This window comes from Ylistrum balloti, unplaced genomic scaffold (genome assembly GCF_031769215.1).
Source record: "Ylistrum balloti isolate Yb309-2 unplaced genomic scaffold, AGI_CSIRO_Ybal_v1 Utg370368, whole genome shotgun sequence".
NCBI classification, from domain to species: domain Eukaryota; kingdom Metazoa; phylum Mollusca; class Bivalvia; order Pectinida; family Pectinidae; genus Ylistrum; species Ylistrum balloti.
In genome coordinates this window covers 146,434-165,428 of record NW_026782259.1, presented here as the reverse complement: position 1 = coordinate 165,428, position 18,995 = coordinate 146,434, and the positions used below count along the sequence as shown (strand labels likewise).

The 18,995-nt window shown below is 34.5% G+C and overlaps 2 protein-coding genes across 4 annotated transcripts in view; one reads left to right on the top strand and one right to left on the bottom strand.

Moving 5' to 3' along the window:
* Positions 1 to 13,393, top strand: part of LOC132553921 (phagosome assembly factor 1-like) — a 29,171-nt gene extending 15,778 nt beyond the window's left edge. Inside the window, exons 4-14 of the mRNA XM_060218211.1 lie at positions 268 to 311; positions 3,387 to 3,466; positions 3,723 to 3,802; positions 4,166 to 4,269; positions 5,764 to 5,876; positions 5,986 to 6,062; positions 8,316 to 8,456; positions 8,585 to 8,667; positions 9,278 to 9,389; positions 10,342 to 10,473; positions 10,797 to 13,393. Of these exons, the coding sequence (XP_060074194.1) occupies positions 268 to 311; positions 3,387 to 3,466; positions 3,723 to 3,802; positions 4,166 to 4,269; positions 5,764 to 5,876; positions 5,986 to 6,062; positions 8,316 to 8,456; positions 8,585 to 8,667; positions 9,278 to 9,389; positions 10,342 to 10,473; positions 10,797 to 10,874 (1,044 nt within the window). The 3' untranslated portion in view covers positions 10,875 to 13,393. The remainder of the gene's footprint in view (positions 1 to 267; positions 312 to 3,386; positions 3,467 to 3,722; positions 3,803 to 4,165; positions 4,270 to 5,763; positions 5,877 to 5,985; positions 6,063 to 8,315; positions 8,457 to 8,584; positions 8,668 to 9,277; positions 9,390 to 10,341; positions 10,474 to 10,796) is intronic.
* A 679-nt stretch (positions 13,394 to 14,072) lies between these two features.
* The window catches only part of LOC132553962 (CCR4-NOT transcription complex subunit 1-like), a 32,006-nt gene continuing 27,083 nt past the window's right edge, over positions 14,073 to 18,995 (bottom strand). For all 3 annotated transcript variants that reach the window (XM_060218259.1, XM_060218260.1, XM_060218261.1), the window contains exons 41-49: positions 18,585 to 18,748; positions 17,787 to 17,904; positions 17,430 to 17,531; positions 16,776 to 17,033; positions 16,228 to 16,296; positions 15,716 to 15,893; positions 14,985 to 15,117; positions 14,690 to 14,824; positions 14,073 to 14,541 (exon numbers count right to left, since the gene is read on the bottom strand). In XM_060218259.1, the coding sequence (XP_060074242.1) occupies positions 14,457 to 14,541; positions 14,690 to 14,824; positions 14,985 to 15,117; positions 15,716 to 15,893; positions 16,228 to 16,296; positions 16,776 to 17,033; positions 17,430 to 17,531; positions 17,787 to 17,904; positions 18,585 to 18,748 (1,242 nt within the window). In that variant the 3' untranslated portion in view covers positions 14,073 to 14,456. The remainder of the gene's footprint in view (positions 14,542 to 14,689; positions 14,825 to 14,984; positions 15,118 to 15,715; positions 15,894 to 16,227; positions 16,297 to 16,775; positions 17,034 to 17,429; positions 17,532 to 17,786; positions 17,905 to 18,584; positions 18,749 to 18,995) is intronic.

The window sequence follows — 18,995 nt, the reverse complement described above, 5'->3', positions numbered from 1 at the left end:
TGAACCTCTATAAAAAGTTCTTGAGACTGGTTGTATACATCTCATATGAAAACGAAACTGGTAAGATTCTGCATGTATGTTAAAACATGTACAAATTTAAGAATTAAATGGGAAGGGAATGTCACTATAAATTATTAGCATAATGGTGTGTTTTGCTTATGACAACCGTAAATGCCATAAAAAGACAGTGCAATGCTTATTTCAAATACCTGACAGAAGACAATGAACAACTTGCGCATTATTTAACTGAACTTTTGTATTTTTCAGATCATGGAAGTGAATAATATGAGTAAAGTGAGACTGAAATATTGGTAAGTAAACATAATTATTTGAAAATAAGGATTTACTTACAAAACCAATCCTCTTAGTTTCATATGCTTATTTCAGTGAAACTTTACACATATCAAAACTGTATAATTCCATTCTTAAAGATTTGTTTCTAAATGTTGAAAAAAATTCATGAGAAACTGTCCTGGACTTGTAGGCTGATATCAGTAAAATTTTACAAATACTTTAAGTTTAAAGAATGTCTTAACAAACCCCTGGTGTTATGTATTTGGATGTTATTTTTCATGTATTGTTGCTGTAGTTACAGAAATAACAGTCTCTAATTAGTCAAGATGTTTTGGCCAGCAAAATCAGAAATACATGTATTTTGAAATGTAGCCAAATTAAGGCATCTATTAGACTTCAATAGAAGCATTGCTGATTGATGTAACTATATGTGGTGTTTAAGAGATGCTTTAATGCATTTCTCCAATTTAACCTCCATTGACCATTGACTGTGAAGGGTGAGCACCTGCAGTGGAAATTAGCTATCCTAATGTGAAACCATTCAAGCAAATATTTGAAAGTCATTAAAAGCTAACAATGTGACAGAAATATTTTATGAGAACTAAATCACTTACAATAATTGCTGACTTCTCCATGCTCTGATAGGTACTAATGCTTTTTAAGGTTTGGATTAAACCTAGAAATATTTGTAGATCTGTCTATTAACTTCTACTTGTTATCACTTTTCCAAATAGTACAAGAGACAAGTACCAACATATAATTCTTAACTGCTGTTTGTCCTAAATCAAATTTAGGACATTTGGTAATTCAAATTGGCTGACATAGCAATTTTATTGGAATTCATTTGTATTTCAAAGTTCTATGTAATAAGTACAAAAGAGTAGAGATGTCTACTCCTGGGAGACATAGTCAAGATCTAGAGACAAATTGAATTGTACCATATTTATAATTATAACTTGTGATCAGCTGTAAATTGAAATGAGGTTTTTGCATCATCCAATATGGAAATGATAGCAGCCATCTTGAAACTGTTCCTATCTCTGCTTCTTCTTGATGACAGGTTCACAAGACAAATTACCTAAGGAGTAGCTAATACATAGAATGTTTATTGTCTGTGGAACTTGTCCAGTGTAGCATGTACTGCATGTAAATAGATCAGAAAATTACAGACAATCCAGATTTAGAAAGACCAACCTTGTATTTATTAATGTTTCATAAAGAATTGAACATGTTTTATGGTTTAGATGCTATCAACATCTGATCAGTCATGTGATCAATCATCTGATCAATCATCTTATCATCTGATCAATCATCTGATCAGTCATGTGATCAATCATCTGATCAGTCATCTGATCAATCATCTGATCAATCATCTGATCAATCATCTTATCATCTGATCAATCATCTGATCAATCTTCTGATCAATCATCTGATCAATCATCTGATCAGTCATGTGATCAATCTTCTGATCAATCTTCTGATCAATCTTCTGATCAATCATCTGATCAATCATCGGATCAATCATCTGATCAGTCATCTAATCAATCATCTGATCAATCATCTGATCAATCATCTTATCATCTGATCAATCATCTGATCAATCTTCTGATCAATCATCTGATCAACCATCTGATCAGTCATGTGATCAATCTTCTGATCAATCATCTGATCAATCTTCTGATCAATCATCTGATCAATCATCTGATCAGTCATGTGATCAATCTTCTGATCAATCTTCTGATCAATCTTCTGATCAATCTTCTGATCAGTCATCTGATCAATCATTGGATCAATCATCTGATCAGTCATCTAATCAATCATCTGATCAATCTTCTGATCAATCTTCTGATCAATCATCTGATCAATCATCTGATCAGTCATCTGATCAATCATCTGATCAATCATCTGATCAGTCATGTGATCAATCATCTGATCAATCTTCTGATCAATCTTCTGATCAGTCTTCTGATCAATCATCTGATCAATCATCGTATCAGTCATCTGATCAGTCATCTGATCAGTCATCTGATCAATCATCTGATCAATCATCTGATCAGTCATGTGATCAATCTTCTGATCAATCTTCTGATCAATCTTCTGATCAGTCATCTGATCAATCATCGGATCAATCATCTGATCAGTCATCTAATCAATCATCTGATCAATTTTCTGATCAATCTTCTGATCAATCATCTGATCAATCATCTGATCAGTCATCTGATCAATCATCTGATCAATCATCTGATCAGTCATGTGATCAATCATCTGATCAATCTTCTGATCAATCTTCTGATCAATCTTCTGATCAATCATCTGATCAATCATCGTATCAGTCATCTGATCAGTCATCTGATCAATCATCTGATCAATCATCTGATCAATCATCTGATCAATCATCTGATCAGTCATGTGATCAATCATCTGATCAATCTTCTGATCAATCATCGTATCAGTCATCTGATCAATCATCTGATCAATCATCGTATCAGTCATCTGATCAGTCATGTGATCAATCATCTGATCAATCTTCTGATCAATCATCGTATCAGTCATCTGATCAATCATCTGATCAATCATCGTATCAGTCATCTGATCAGTCATGTGATCAATCATCTGATCAATCTTCTGATCAATCATCGTATCAGTCATCTGATCAATCTTCTGATCAATCATCGTATCAGTCATCTGATCAATCATCTGATCAATCTTCTGATCAATCATCGTATCAGTCATCTGATCAGTCATCTTATCAGTCATTTTATCATGATAGAAGTGTTAATGTATTCTACTTAGATGGAATTAAGCTACTTCCTTTGTTTCGGATCGGAATCCTTACCATAGATCTATTTATAAACAAAGACCTTTATAATGTGTTTATACTGTAAAAACAATATCATTCAATCTGATGAATTCGTATATACACAATTACAGGAGGTAAACCAGGCACATGAAACACATCACAGATTGAACTAACAAAATCAACTGAACCATCTTAATTAAAGTATGAATATTAATTACAAGAAGTCCTTTTTTTATCTTTTCTTGTGAAAGGTTGAAATTATTTTTCAATTATTTCTAATTTTTTGTAACAGTGGAGTTCATTTCAATTCACCTCAAGTTCAGCCTACTATAGAACAGATAGACCAATCCTTTGGAGCTACACATCCTGGGGGTGAGTGATATCGGACTTTATAGATGATTTACAGAAATACGACTTTTATCCTTCTCTGACATTTACTTCAGTACAATATGTAGGAAACATGTAAATAGAAGTGTATCTGTAAATGTCATTTTACCATATAAGAAACAAAACGGTTAAAATGGATTTATGTTATAAAAAGTCAATAATACAATGGATGTGATCAGGGAACTCCCAACATAACTACTCTGATTGGCTGTATTTTTTAACTTTATTTTACTCTTTGCAGTTTACAACTCTGACAAACAGCTGTTTGTTTTGAACTTTAGGGGACTGTCCTTTGATTTTCCTATTGAATCTAAGTTTGAGGTAATATTACAAACCTGATATTGTTTTAATATGCAAAGAAAGTGAAGTAACTATAACAAAGATTTTCTAAATGATAATTCTAACACATAAAAAATTTTACAAGCGTTAAAAAATTGGTATAAATGAGTATCTCTGAAAAACATATAGTTGAAGCTTGGTTACTGTATATGTAATTTTTTAGAGGTTTAGCAGTGTTGATCAAATTGACAAAGACATTGTACATTGTACACATATTTCTAGCAGATAATGGTGACCAGAAGCTTATGTTGGTTACCAGAAACTATGGTGTTTACATTGACCACCAAAATAACACTTGATAGTTTTCATTACATCTGTCTGACACCTTGTTCAATCTGTCTTCAGCCAAAGTATGCCCATGGTTTAGGCTCTCTCCAGTTCCCTAACGGGTCTTCGCCTGTTGTGTCTAGGATGTGTGTATACACAGGAAACAGTCTCCTAGACACCAAGTAAGTACATTTTATTTATTAGGCAGTAAATTGTTATACCCTTTCAAAAGGAAATCGGGGAGTTGGGGTATACTAGAATAAGGCTGTCCGTCTGTCCCTCTGTTGACCAATGATGTAATACTACTCCTCTGAAACTACTGAATTGATTTCAACGATACTTAATTGCTGTAAACCTTATACATTGTAGATGTGTGTAATCTATATCAGGTTACTACCTCCCGGTGTTGGAAAAATATGCCCCATTAGGAACTCCAGCCCATCCAGCCTTAAACAGTTCTGTTTGTAGCTCTCTCTCAAGAAGTACTTAGTTTAACACAAATTTCATATCTAGGTTGTTTATGGTCATTTTTATGAATGTTTCATTTTGAATCTGATGGGAAATTAAGATAACCACTGGCCATTTTTCACGGTCAGAAATGGTTACCTTTTAATTTCTAGGTCACCGGAGACAAGCTTTTGATCATTTAGTACTTGTTCCCACTATTGCTACTACTGCTACTGTTACATATAGTAAGTCTTTCTAGTCTGATGGTCATTAAGTATATAGTAAGTCTTTCTAGTCTGATGGTCATTAAGTATATAGTAGTAAGTCTTTCTAGTCTGACGGTCATTAAGTATATAGTAGGTCTTTCTAGTCTGACGGTCATTAAGTATATAGTAGTAAGTCTTTCTAGTCTGACGGTCATTAAGTATATAGTAGGCCTTTCTAGTCTGACGGTCATTAAGTATATAGTAAGTCTTTCTAGTCTGACTATCATTAAGTACATAGTAGGTCTTTCTAGTCTGACGGTCATTAAGTATATAGTAAGTCTTTCTAGTCTGACTGTCATTAAGTATATAGTAGGTCTTTCTAGTCTGACGGTCATTAAGTATATAGTAGGTCTTTCTAGTCTGACTGTCATTAAGTATATAGTAAGTCTTTCTAGTCTGACTGTCATTAAGTATATAGTAAGTCTTTCTAGTCTGACTGTCATTAAGTATATAGTAAGTCTTTCTAGTCTGATGGTCATTAAGTACATAGTAAGTCTTTCTAGTCTGATGGTCATTAAGTACATAGTAAGTCTTTCTAGTCTGATGGTCATTAAGTATATAGTAAGTCTTTCTAGTCTGATGGTCATTAAGGTCCATGGGCTGCTTGCTTTTATGCCCTCAACCTTTCAGAGTGTGGGGTGGAGGTGGGGGAAGCATGTATAATGTTACACATGTCTGTCTGTCCTTCTTGTCATATACATAGTAGGTTCATATATACCCCATATAGTCAGAACATCAAGTTCAACACCATATCATCAGTCAAAATTAAAGGGTCAAAGGTCACTTTTGACAACTGCTGCCAATTCATCAGACTTTACAGTTCCTACCTAATTATATATGTATATTTCTTATGATAGGTTCCTAGCTTTACACATTTCATTTTGAGATAGATTGAAGAACAAAGATAGCTAACAAATTACCATTCTGGATTTTGGCAGGTAATGTTTTCCATATCTATTACAGAGCTCCTCCCCTACCAATAATTTGTTTCCAAGGCAACTGCTTTGTGGAATGTGTAGAAGTTCTCCGAGACCATGGTGTATCCAAGGGACTTAAATTTTTACTGCTCACAGAAGGTAAGTACTGGATTGAGTAACAGAGGAAGCTTGAAATAGTGTTGTCAGTACTGTGGACATGCTATCTAGAGTTTATTTATCAATATTTTTTTTTTTTTTTTTCATTCAGGTAATGGACCAGGGAAGGTTATCGATCCAAGGAAGAAATCATTAGAACGGATAGTCTCATTTGGAGACTCCTGTCAGGTACAAAATATCATTTCTGATTCACTTAACACACATCACTATTGTTGCATCTGGTAAAGGAAAGATCCATTGACCTATCCTTCCATCCATCTGTTTGCAGCCATATAACATTTTAAGCCCAACACGTTTGAGGTTTGTTGTAAATTTACACCCTTAAATCATTTGCAAGAAAGAAAAAAAATGTTGTGAAACTATTTTTTTCTGGAGTTATGGCCCTTGACATTCATTATCTCTGTCCCACATAGCTTAAAAGCATTACTTGTATTAGCTTTTGTTACTACTTGATACTGTGGAAGTACTTGTTGTATAAATGTGCATAAAGGATGGAATTTCATTCAATAAATCCTTGCATGTTTGTGGTTCTTTGTACCATGTAGAAGGGTCAGTGATGATGTATTTGACAATGCTGCATGCAACAAATTTAGGAGAGAAAACATGCAGGAAAGCATAATTATGTAACCAAATTAGGAGAGAGAACATGCAGGAAAGATAATTATGTAACCAATTTAGGAGAGAGAACATGCAGGAAAGCATAATTATGTAACCAAATTAGGAGAGAGAACATGCAGGAAAGATAATTATGTAACCAATTTAGGAGAGAAAACATGCAGGAAAGCATAATTATGTAACCAATTTAGGAGAGAAAACATGCAGGAAAGCATAATTATGTAACCAATTTAGGAGAGAAAACATGCAGGAAAGATAATTATGTAACCAAATTAGGAGAGAAAACATGCAGGAAAGCATAATTATGTAACCAATTTAGGAGAGAGAACATGCAGGAAAGCATAATTATGTAACCAATTTAGGAGAGAGAACATGCAGGAAAGATAATTATGTAACCAAATTAGGAGAGAGAACATGCAGGAAAGCATAATTATGTAACCAATTTAGGAGAGAGAACATGCAGGAAAGCATAATTATGTAACCAATTTAGGAGAGAGAACATGCAGGAAAGCATAATTATGTAACCAATTTAGGAGAGAGAACATGCAGGAAAGCATAATTATGTAACCAATTTAGGAGAGAGAACATGCAGGAAAGCATAATTATGTAACCAAATTAGGAGAGAGAACATGCAGGAAAGCATAATTATGTAACCAATTTAGGAGAGAGAACATGCAGGAAAGCATAATTATGTAACCAATTTAGGAGAGAGAACATGCAGGAAAGCATAATTATGTAACCAAATTAGGAGAGAGAACATGCAGGAAAGCATAATTATGTAACCAAATTAGGAGAGAAAACATGCAGGAAAGCATAATTATGTAACCAAATTTTAGAGAAAACATGCAGGAAAGCATAATTATGTAACCAAATTAGGAGAGAAAACATGCAGGAAAGCATAATTATGTAACCAAATTAGGAGAGAGAACATGCAGGAAAGCATAATTATGTAACCAATTTAGGAGAGAGAACATGCAGGAAAGCATAATTATGTAACCAAATTAGGAGAGAGAACATGCAGGAAAGCATAATTATGTAACCAAATTAGGAGAGAGAACATGCAGGAAAGCATAATTATGTAACCAAATTAGGAGAGAAAACATGCAGGAAAGCATAATTATGTAACCAAATTAGGAGAGAGAACATGCAGGAAAGCATAATTATGTAACCAAATTAGGAGAGAAAACATGCAGGAAAGCATAATTATGTAACCAAATTAGGAGAGAAAACATGCAGGAAAGATAATTATGTAACCAATTTAGGAGAGAGAACATGCAGGAAAGCATAATTAGTTACCAATTTAGGAGAGAGAACATGCAGGAAAGATAATTATGTAACCAATTTAGGAGAGAAAACATGCAGGAAAGATAATTATGTAACCAATTTAGGAGAGAGAACATGCAGGAAAGATAATTATGTAACCAATTTAGGAGAGAGAACATGCAGGAAAGCATAATTATGTAACCAATTTAGGAGAGAGAACATGCAGGAAAGATAATTATGTAACCAATTTAGGAGAGATAACATGCAGGAAAGATAATTATGTAACCAATTTAGGAGAGAAAACATGCAGGAAAGATAATTATGTAACCAATTTAGGAGAGAGAACATGCAGGAAAGATAATTATGTAACCAATTTAGGAGAGAGAACATGCAGGAAAGATAATTATGTAACCAATTTTACTACTTTACACTTTGTGTAAGATTACAAGTCTTTTTAGTACAATGATCTTTCTGTGTAGATGATTGTCCATTTCTCTCATACCTCTTTCTACAATTGGTTTAGAATTAATTTCTGGTTGACAGGATGTTATTGGGTCCCTTGGATGTCCTGGTAAGGTGTTTTACAAGGCTGAGGATAAGATGAAGATACACTCCCCAGATGCTCACAGAAGACTACGATCTCGCTGCTCAGACTATTTCTTCAATTACTTCACTATGGGTGTGGTAGGTTATATTTCTTCTTATTACAGAACATATCCTTCATTCTGCAGAAAAATTGTCATATATAGTGTATTTAACTGTTGATTTATTTCTTTAATTTTAAGAACATAATGTTTATTTGCTATTTTTAGGACATCCTATTTGATGCCACCACTCATACAGTGAAGAAATTTATCCTTCATACAAACTTCCCTGGCCATTACAATTTTAACATGTAAGTTCTGTTTTTTTTTCAAATTATTTAAACAATAAACAATATGTTAATGATGATGAATATATTTGCAAGTGACCTGGCTGGTCTCAAGTGAGTTTCATGAAGATTTACTTTATTATTCATACCTACATGTCCAACAACATTTTGGGTAATATTAATGAGGCATCTTGTTATATTGAACAAAAAATCTCATCACACCAGAGTGTATGATGGTATACCCAGTCAGGAATCAAAACATAGATTATCAATGATTGCCAAGAGAGTTTTGATGTCACAAAACCACAGGACCTGATGCTGCCGTAGTCTCATGGTTACTGTATTAGTTATGTTGTAATGGGACAGTTACCAGCAAATGTAAGGAACAATTGAACTGAAGGCGAAGGATGGAATATTTTCATTATGTGTGTAACAGCAAGTACTTCAACCAGATATTCAAGAAAGTTTGACCACAAAGGGGGAAAAAGGGCCAGTCAAGCTGAAAAAGGAAAGGAGGCAAGAATGTCCATTTGGTTTAATTTTTATTGGGAATGAGAAAAGTGCTATTTGAAGATAAAATTCAATAAAGTTTTCCTGGAATGACCACTAATACATCTCATTACATTGGTTTCAGGTATTACCGATGTGAGTTTAAGATCCCAGTTGCTGTGGAGATGGTAAAACCCAAACTGGTGCAGACGGATGACAGTTCAGAAGAGGAGGTGGTCATCACAGCCTACTCAAAGGTGGAATTATAGGACTTTTCAGGAGGGATCAGCTCAATTTTAGCTTATTTTGATAAATTTGTATACAAGAAATCTCATGAACCCATATTTTGTTCATTTTCTCACCATAGCATTAACCATTAACCTCGTCATAGAGTACACCTAATTAGGTTTTGGAACTCATTGGTCAAGAGAAAAGGTCACCCTTGACCATTTCTTAAAAAATAACTTGTGTACAAGATATCTCATGAATAGTTCAACTTCGTATTCACATCATATCATCACACTATTTTGGTGATCATCAGTAAAGATTGAAGGTCAAAGGTCACTGTTGACCACTTATGAAATAAAAACATTTTGTATGAGACTAATAAACCCCTCAAAAGATTTAGATAAGAAAATGATATAAGGGTGGGGGTATATCTATGTGATAAGAAAATGATATGAGGGTGGGGGTATATCTATGTGATAAGAAAATGATATGAGGGTGGGGGTATATCTATGTGAGCCCCCTGTACACACCTATTGGTTTAACCCAAGGAGAAAACCACATTCAATCTAACTATTCTACAATATTATTGGTCAATTTTGTCCATTAAGGATAGAAAGATGCCCAACTGTTAAATGTAGCTTTAATTCCAGGTTACTGCCAAATTCTCATTTTATCTTACAAGGGCAATCTGTATGTTATAGTTCAGTTTATAACAAAAACTACCAAATCGAACTTATACATGTAATTTGATATTCATAGGAAATAGCAGGTTATATTACTGTAGGGTATTGATTATCTGCAAAACAATGTGATGGTTTGAAAAGGCGTAGCCTTTCAGTGATGTCAGTACTTTGATTATAATAATTTCCCAAATCTAGCATTATGTTGTTGGCCAAACTATCCTCAAAGCCTTGATGTTTATGCAGCAATTGTCACCTTTATGTCTGTACGGCAATTCTCTTATGCCATTGTTATTTGTAGTGGGATACAGTCCAGGACTACCTAGTGAGACCTGAGCAACGCCCAGTGATCCTTAATCGATCATCTTCCACCAACACTAGCAACCCTTTTGGCTCGACCTTCTGTTTTGGGGTACAGGATATGATATATGAGGTAGAAGTTTGTTCTGATGCAGAAATGAGTTACCATATACTTCTGAAGAGACCATATCATACTTATTAAAATGTTGTTAGGGTTTAAAAGTTTTACAGCTGTGAAATCTCCATATCTATCCTATTCATCACTTTCAATAATACTGTTACATCACACAATTCAATCTCTCTGACACAAAAGGTCAAAGTTTAATGAAACTGCAGATAACACTTTTGGAATACAAAATAATTGGATATTGCTAATTGAAATATGTTAAATAGTGATAGCCCTAACACAAATCAGACATTATAAATTAAATAGCACAAATCATTTATCTGTTACAGGTGATGCATAACCAACACATAGCATCTGTAACCATCTACCAAAGTAGAGGAGGGTCTACTAGAGATGTCGGTTCCTGAGGGGCCAGCAGTGGATTGATAGTTAATGTTTACAGTGTGATCCATATGCACATTTGTATACCAGGGCCAGTTGGTGCATTATTAGTGTTGGCGTCACCTTGAACATTGTATATGGATTAACAAGTTCCTAGGGGTATACATGGGTCATCAAGTCCTGTGTGTTCAGGAGTCTGTTTGTTCCTGTTCGTTCTAGGATCAACCAGTGCTATTATGTTCTAGGAATAGGCGGCTTCTGTGTATTGTGGGTTCATCTAGTTCTATTGTAAGCTAAGAGCAGCCGGACCCTGTATATATTCTGGGGTCAACCAGTTCCTGTGTGTTCTGGGGTCAATCATTTTCTGCATGTTCATGAGTCAGTCAGTACCTGTTAAATGAAGATTTTACAACGGTATGGACACCCTACGACTGTAAACTGTAATTCTGACCTACCTGCCTGTGATATAACATTTTATTTAAATTTGTATTATAGATGAACATCCCCAAGTCAGCCATATATGTTCAATGAAATGAAAATTAATTTTTTGTTAATAGTTACAGAATCATTTATCTAAAATTGAAGTGTACATGTGATATATGATCTACAGTATAACTATATATTATAGATAGGTGGGAAAGACCAGAATAACGATGTGAAATGTCACCTAACTACTGTTAATGTTGCAGAAATAACTACAACTCAGAGCAAACTTTGACTATACTGATGACGACATTCATTTTTTAGAAATATTTATCTAGTCAGTTCATGTTTGCAACATGATTTAACATAATTTCAGAACAAGAACCTCACACAATTATCTCCCTTGTGTTCTTGTAAATAATATCCACAATGCATTTACAGCACTAAAATTTAACGAGTAGGATTTGGTCCATTACAATGATATTCAGAATTTGAAATTTGTTACGCTTTCTTAAAGCATATGGTATCCTAATTTTGAAACTAGTTGGAGCCCTGTGATATTGTGGTGCTAGCTGAATGCACTTGAGGTATACCTGTAGGTACAGAAAAGCTCTGACATAAACGGGTATCTACTTTGACAAGACCTGGGGACCCTTGCTTCTTTGTAACTCAGTAGTATACATGTAGCAGCATTCAGTTCTCAAACTATTCTAAATGAATTTTAAAATGTGTATTGTACCATCGAACAATTCATCAGAACAGGGCACATTAAGGTTCCGCGTCAAAACTTTTAAAAGAGATAAAGGACAATTCTACATGATGCTCAGTCTGTCTACCCAACACAAGACAGTTTCTCAGGGAGCTGTGCTGACATAGTTGTGTCCTCAAACGAAGACATAACAAACAGTCTATGAGCCACTTTACTATCACCAAGACATGAATACAACTGTACACAACTGGGTGATGTGGGTCAACCTAAGGGCATTACCTGTGAGGAATAAGAGTCTTATTGTTATTAATGATATTGACTGTGATCTAAAATATTCTGCTTTGTAATGAAGGCCATAATGAACTATTGATGTTAAGTAGACAAAGTGGCTATAATAATGTATAGATATATTGATATCATTACTTTCTAGATGCACAGTATATCAACTATGAACACACTCTTATGATTGAAATCAGAAAATACAAAGTTTTGTTCCAGAGTTGGATTTTGCTGATTTTCCCAATTCTAATCAAATAACAGAGTTATATATTATTGTATTTATTATAAATAGCTTGAATATTTTATCTTATTTTTTTTTTATTTATTTACAATAGTACACTGTACATACTCAATTATTGTATAAATTCTTTTTAACTTTTGACTACTTTTTTATTGTAAAATTATGCCATTCTTCTATCAAACATTCTAAAAGATGGAAATTTGTGATTAAAGTATCGCTGGAATCATACCACTAAAATACATTTTCTTAAAAACTTGATGTCATTGGACTTATCTATTTCAATTATTTCTTCGGTCTGGATGAAGGATTTTGTCCCTGTGCTGTGTATAACTATCAGCAAGAGGGTTTATCCAACTTGTAAGCCTTGTGTGGTATATCTTGCCATCTCTTCAGTGAATCCTGTGTGTTGCTCCATTACAATGTATTTGATGAGATCATTGAGACAAGTAAAAGTTGTCAATGTTATTAAGTTTTGTTCCTCACAAAAATGCAATTCTCTTCTAAAATGGACCTTGTTTATTCCAAGTAGTGGACTAAAGTCATTTGTGAACGGTTTTGCTGGTCAGAAAGTTTTCAGTTATAAATCCTTTTTCCTTTATTTGAAACAAGTCATTCAGCTTTTGGATATAGAGGTCCATTTTGAAGTCTACTAGTACACTGAACATCCCTGTTGTTGAGCAAGAAATTAAAAATATAACTTTTTTTGTGTCTCGGGCATTCTTCCGACATTTTATTTCTCTAGCATGATTATCCATGTATTTACATATTTTAACACACTGAACACGTATCTTGAATATCAAGTACATTATCATCAATTGTCATTACTAAGTTTGACAATCTCATGTGATTAAATATTACTTGCAATTTAAAGTGTTCTATATTTATATTTGTGTACAAAAGCATGACCTTTACTATTCTCTATGCATTAAATCACATTAAACTGCTGTTTCTAGTCGATGGTATATTTCTTAGACAGGTGGCCAGACTTGCCTAAAACATTTCAATACAATCACTACATCATGTGATCTGGGGTGACCGAGAGAGCTTAAATGGTTGACCACTGTGCCAATAACCTCCAGTGAAGTTTGCAATATATGGTTTGATGCTCTTTATTGCGAGTTTGTGTTTCTCAGGAAGCTGGGCCTACAAGACATACCAGTGGGTACTTACATGGTTGTGCCCATTAACCTAATTGATCTGGATGGCTTCTGATGGCTCTTCCATATGGTGTTTAGTCAGGTAGCAACCAACTTCTACAAAAAGTCCCTATCTCAAAACTTAGCAATCATGTGCTCTTGATTGGTCTGATCTTTTTCCCTAATTATCTGATTTAAGATTGCAGATCACACACAGAACTGCTAAATAAAATCTTATTGTTGTCTTAAGTTCAAAATACTCCCAAAAATTTAGCAGTGTTTCGAGTCAATTTGCTTTTCAGTACAAAAATAAAGGGTTTGAGAGATGGGGTAAAAGTGGTCTGACCATAACATCTAAATTTAGTGTGTTGGAGTCCTCAAAAGTAATACTGTTAGTGGGAGTGATGGTGGGCCATATATAAAACAACCACCTGTATGCAAGCAATAAAGTTTTATTCCAGGAGACAATAATTCCAAGTTCCTGATTCACAGGAATGAAAACAAACAGTCTTCTTAGAACTTTGCCATCTATACATAACTCACAAAATCTACACACATTATTTATAACAATGGTCATTCAGTGTTGCACCTTGTTTCCACTGAAACATCACCATACAAATGTCTGTCTCGGCCATACGAACACATTGTAATTTGCCTTGGCAAAAATCGTCATGTAATTTTCACACATTATTTTGAAGATTTCCTCTTGAATATTCTTGTAACAAAATCACATGATCTGATTTAATAATGATAAGCTGTCTTGTTTCAAAAATAAACTATTGGCTGGAAAAAATGTATTGTTCCTTCAACACCATGGAGATCAGTGAATTTCGTTTGTTTCGGTCTCTCTCAAAGTCTGTCCAGTTTTAGGCTGCATACATGACCGGGCGACCGACTCAAATAACCTGCAACAAAAATGAGAAGACATGAAAATAAATACAAAACAAATGATATTATATCTTGACAATTATATTCCATCAAAAATACAGATAATGTATTATAAAACAAGAAATCAGATTTCACCGTCTGGCATGTGATATTTCTATTACTTACTTTTCAATCTCTGGAGCACAATGCACAAACTCATGATTCCAGAATTTGAACTGTGGATTTTTGATGAGCTCAATGAATGTGATGAGTAACCCCCATGGATGAGGCCTGTTAACGATCAATCGCTCAAGTAGCACCCTGCAAAAAAATGTATCGCCAAATTTTTAGACATTCTAAGGAAGAATCTTTCCATATGAAAGCTTAACAATTTTATCTAGGAACTGTGGTGATATACAAAAGTTTCATAATTTGAAATTCTGGAAGACGATTTTGATTAAGGCTGACTCGGTTTAACTACCTTGTGATCTGTTCCTGTATGGCCTCTGTGTTGGCCTCGGCAAACAGGTAGAGTAATGTACAGCTGAAGTAGTAAGTATGGCTGTTGGGATATCGCAGCTGGTTAGAGATGGACGTCAGGAAAAGGTACCGACCTGAAGTTAAATATGATAAACATATCAGAGTACCATAATGAAAAGTGACTTACAAAATTATTCTATGATGCAGATAGACTCAAAACAAAAACAAAACTTTTATACAAATTGATTTACAGAAAAATAAACTATAATACTTCAACAATAGATAATTTAACTAATATAAATTGACTGCCTAATCTGTTTGACCAACAGAAAAAATATAACACTATCAACTTACTGAAATTTTTGCTGTTATACAAAACGATTAACAGAAAATTATACAATAATACAAATGGAATCAAACAAAGCCACACAAGACCACAACTTAACTTGTAGAAAAACATACTCTTCTACAAATTGAAAAAAAGACCACACTGTCACAAATTAACACAGAAAACTGATGATGAACGATCACAACACCTTATAACATTCTCAAAAGAGATGTAGGTTATATTGATCTAATATAAAAACTAAATGCTAGTCTAATATATTTAAAGTGAACTTCCAAAACTTGTGTCTAGACAGAAAGGAATCCTGGTTCTATAATTTTCAGTTTACACATGTTTTACTGTACAATGTAGACAGATAGGATAACGCTGTGATAGAAAGGACTCACCCTCTGTGTCAAGATCAACACCCAGGTTCTGGAAGATGTCCATGTGAGCAGAGTGTGCAATTGTGGACATACTTGGAGTGAGACCCTTGCTATGGATATGTTGGATAGACTGGGTCCCCACATACAGTACCAGTGCATTCATAAGTGGGATGTTGTACCGCATCCCTGGTTCATTCAGCTGTCAGAAAAATAGGAATCAGTGATGTATGTTTCTCTGTACAGAACAAAATCATGTATATCACAAGGAAGCTTAAGATGAGCTACTACACAAAATAATCATTACTATGGGTCCGTGAGTACATCTATATCAAAGTCCCTATCCTGAGGATTTCTAATTCAATTTGTAGGTGTCAAGATTATGATGAAATTCCAGGTTTCCTCGTATTCCACTTCTGGCGTTACAAAATTTAAAAACTCTGAGAAACCCGAAAAATAAATAAATTGACCAGACATTTGATCATTTTGTAGACTACATTTGCACAGTTTCTAATTACACGATCAGTTTAACTTACCTGTAAATTACTGCGGAGGTCTGACAGGAAGGTAACAGGTGACCTTGTTTTAAGGTAGGAGTCCAAGTCCTGTTAATGTCACAAAAAATTCCAAATTACCGTAAATTTGCGGGTATAGTGCGCACTCGGGTAAAGTGCGCAGGTACTTTTTTGGGGTCAGATTAAAAAAAAAAGAAGAAAGATTTTCTACAGAAAGATTAATTGATTACTGGTTACCGCGATGAAACAGTTGTGGTTTGATCCATTGATATTTAGGAAACAAATTCACACAGGTGCCTGACTTAACAAGCATGCGTAATACATCCAGATTATTAAATTATTGCTTACTGTACTTAATTCCGTCATATTTTCATACATAAATTACCTATAGAAACAACCAGAAAGAAAAACCATTTCAAAGACATAACCGTTCTTATACTTCCACTACTACGGCAATTAAATAAATCAAATACCAAAACACTGATTGTGAATTGAAACATTCAGTTTAAGAAAACCTAATTTCTTAATTGCTTTGTGATGTATATGTATTATACACAAGTCTTAAGTACCTTTTTAAAGGACGCTGGCTCAATCATCTTGGCAAAGTTGGTAAGTATTCGGGGAGGATGTGCGATGTCAGCCAACATATCCACCTTGAGATTGGGTGTGAATGGGTCAGGTAATCGCATATTGCGTGGGAATGCACTCAGAATGAGATTGCGCATCTGAATACAGTTGGGTGGTATGACATCACAGAAGGCATAATGGTAGTCGCATAAGAACTCTGGAAAGTCATGGAGTAGCACTAACAGGACTCGCAATGTACCCTGTAAATAACAGTACACAAAATAAACAACAAAGTAACACTTTAACATAACAAGTAAACAACACAACAGAACAATGTACAATGTAAACAATGTATTAAGTATATGACTAAATTACTGAGTAAACTTAAGGAACAATTAAATAACATATCAACAACACAAGAAAATAATATCTAAACAATGTTGTAGTCATCCCTGTAACAGAAAATCATAGTTATTCCAGGAAGTTCTTTTCAATGTGCCCTCACAATTCCACTGCCAACATCATATTTTAACTGAGAAATCGGTTCGGCTGCCTATTCAATATCCCGAAATTGGGCTCATGCTATTGTGATCACAGCACTCAAGATTGCATTTATTTTGTAATAGCTAAGTTTGAGTCCACATCCTCTTACATACCTTGTAAAGGAGTTGAGTTGGCTTCGTCAGTTCAGCATTGCGTAAGAACGGGGTCAAGAACTTGAACAAGTCGAGTAACAACTGTGCATACATTCCCCAGCCCTGCATTGTCAATGGAATAAACACCATACAATCAGAACTCATTCCCATACATTCAATTAAACATATAGTTATATATCTGTACTTAGTTTATAACGGCTTACATCAATTTTAATGTTAGTACATAGTACTGTACTAGAATCAAAGACCACTTCATTATCCATCAATATTAATGTTTTGTTTTGAGAGGAAGGGAAACAACTCTAAAATACAAAATATCTCAATATCCTTGTAAATTGTCAAGATCAAGACTTGTACCTTTTGTTGGGGTGTGAGGGCCAGCAATCGCCCAATAAACACACGGTGTGAGAGAAGCTCCAGCCAGGCATAAGCAAACCCAGGAGCCTTGGCTGGCCTTAGCACGTGGAATGTGTTGCTACAAAAACAAAATAATAAATGTGATAAAATGCAGACCTTAAGCTATAGTTTTACAGCTGTCACCATTTAGCCTATTATTCTTTCAGGATTTTGGGTCTAAGAACTAGAAAATGTCTGTTAGACACAAATACCACACTGCCAAGGCCTTGACCTTGAACCCCTGGCCCATCAAAGTATCCTTTGCATAAAGTTTGACCAAATTCCATGAAAGAATAAAATTGCTAAATGCTTAAATTGAATCAATTGATGATTTTCTATATATAGCAAGGGTGATCTTGGCCTTGACTTAGGCCCCTGAAACACAACAATGTCCAAAGTATATCATAACTGATCTTCGTATAAAGTTTGACCAAAAACTACTCTACAAATGACAGGGCCACCTATGAACCTCTTCTAAATGTGTAATCTCCAGGGTATGTAAAGCTGAAATGACATCAACTGGTCACGTCGTTTAGACTAATCAGAGGTACACTTAGGGAAAAAAAACTAAGAGATTAGGGACTCACACAGATATACACAAACTATCAAAATGAGCTTTTAGATAAGGAGAGAGGACTTAATGAAGTACTATATAATGAAATTTTCCCCAAGTCCCTGCTAATATTGTCTTTCGGTTCTCCAACAAAACCATAAATTTCAAAGCACATCACTTGTTGTAACCACTGTTACTACACCTACCAGAAAGCTGTGAGCACTTGGAAATTGATGTTCTCGAGTATGTGTTCTGGAGCATTCAGCTCAATGAAGAGCATAATGAAGATGCGATGATAGGGCAGCTGCTGGAAATCTGAGTGACGGACAGCATGGTCCTGCAGTAGTACCCCAGCCACAATACCCAATACCTGAAACAAAATAATGCAATTAAAATATTGGTCAAGTTATACAAATCAATATTCCAAAGACCATTTTGGATCAAATATTTATCCCCCAATATTTTAATTTTCAAAATAGTTCTTCTCCTGTGCAATCAGTTTTTAATTTCAAAGATCTGGTTATGTGGAATGGGTCGTTATACAGAAGTGTTGTTTCATTATAATACTACAGGTAAATTCTTTGAGTGAATGGACCTGCTTAACATAAATTTTTTCA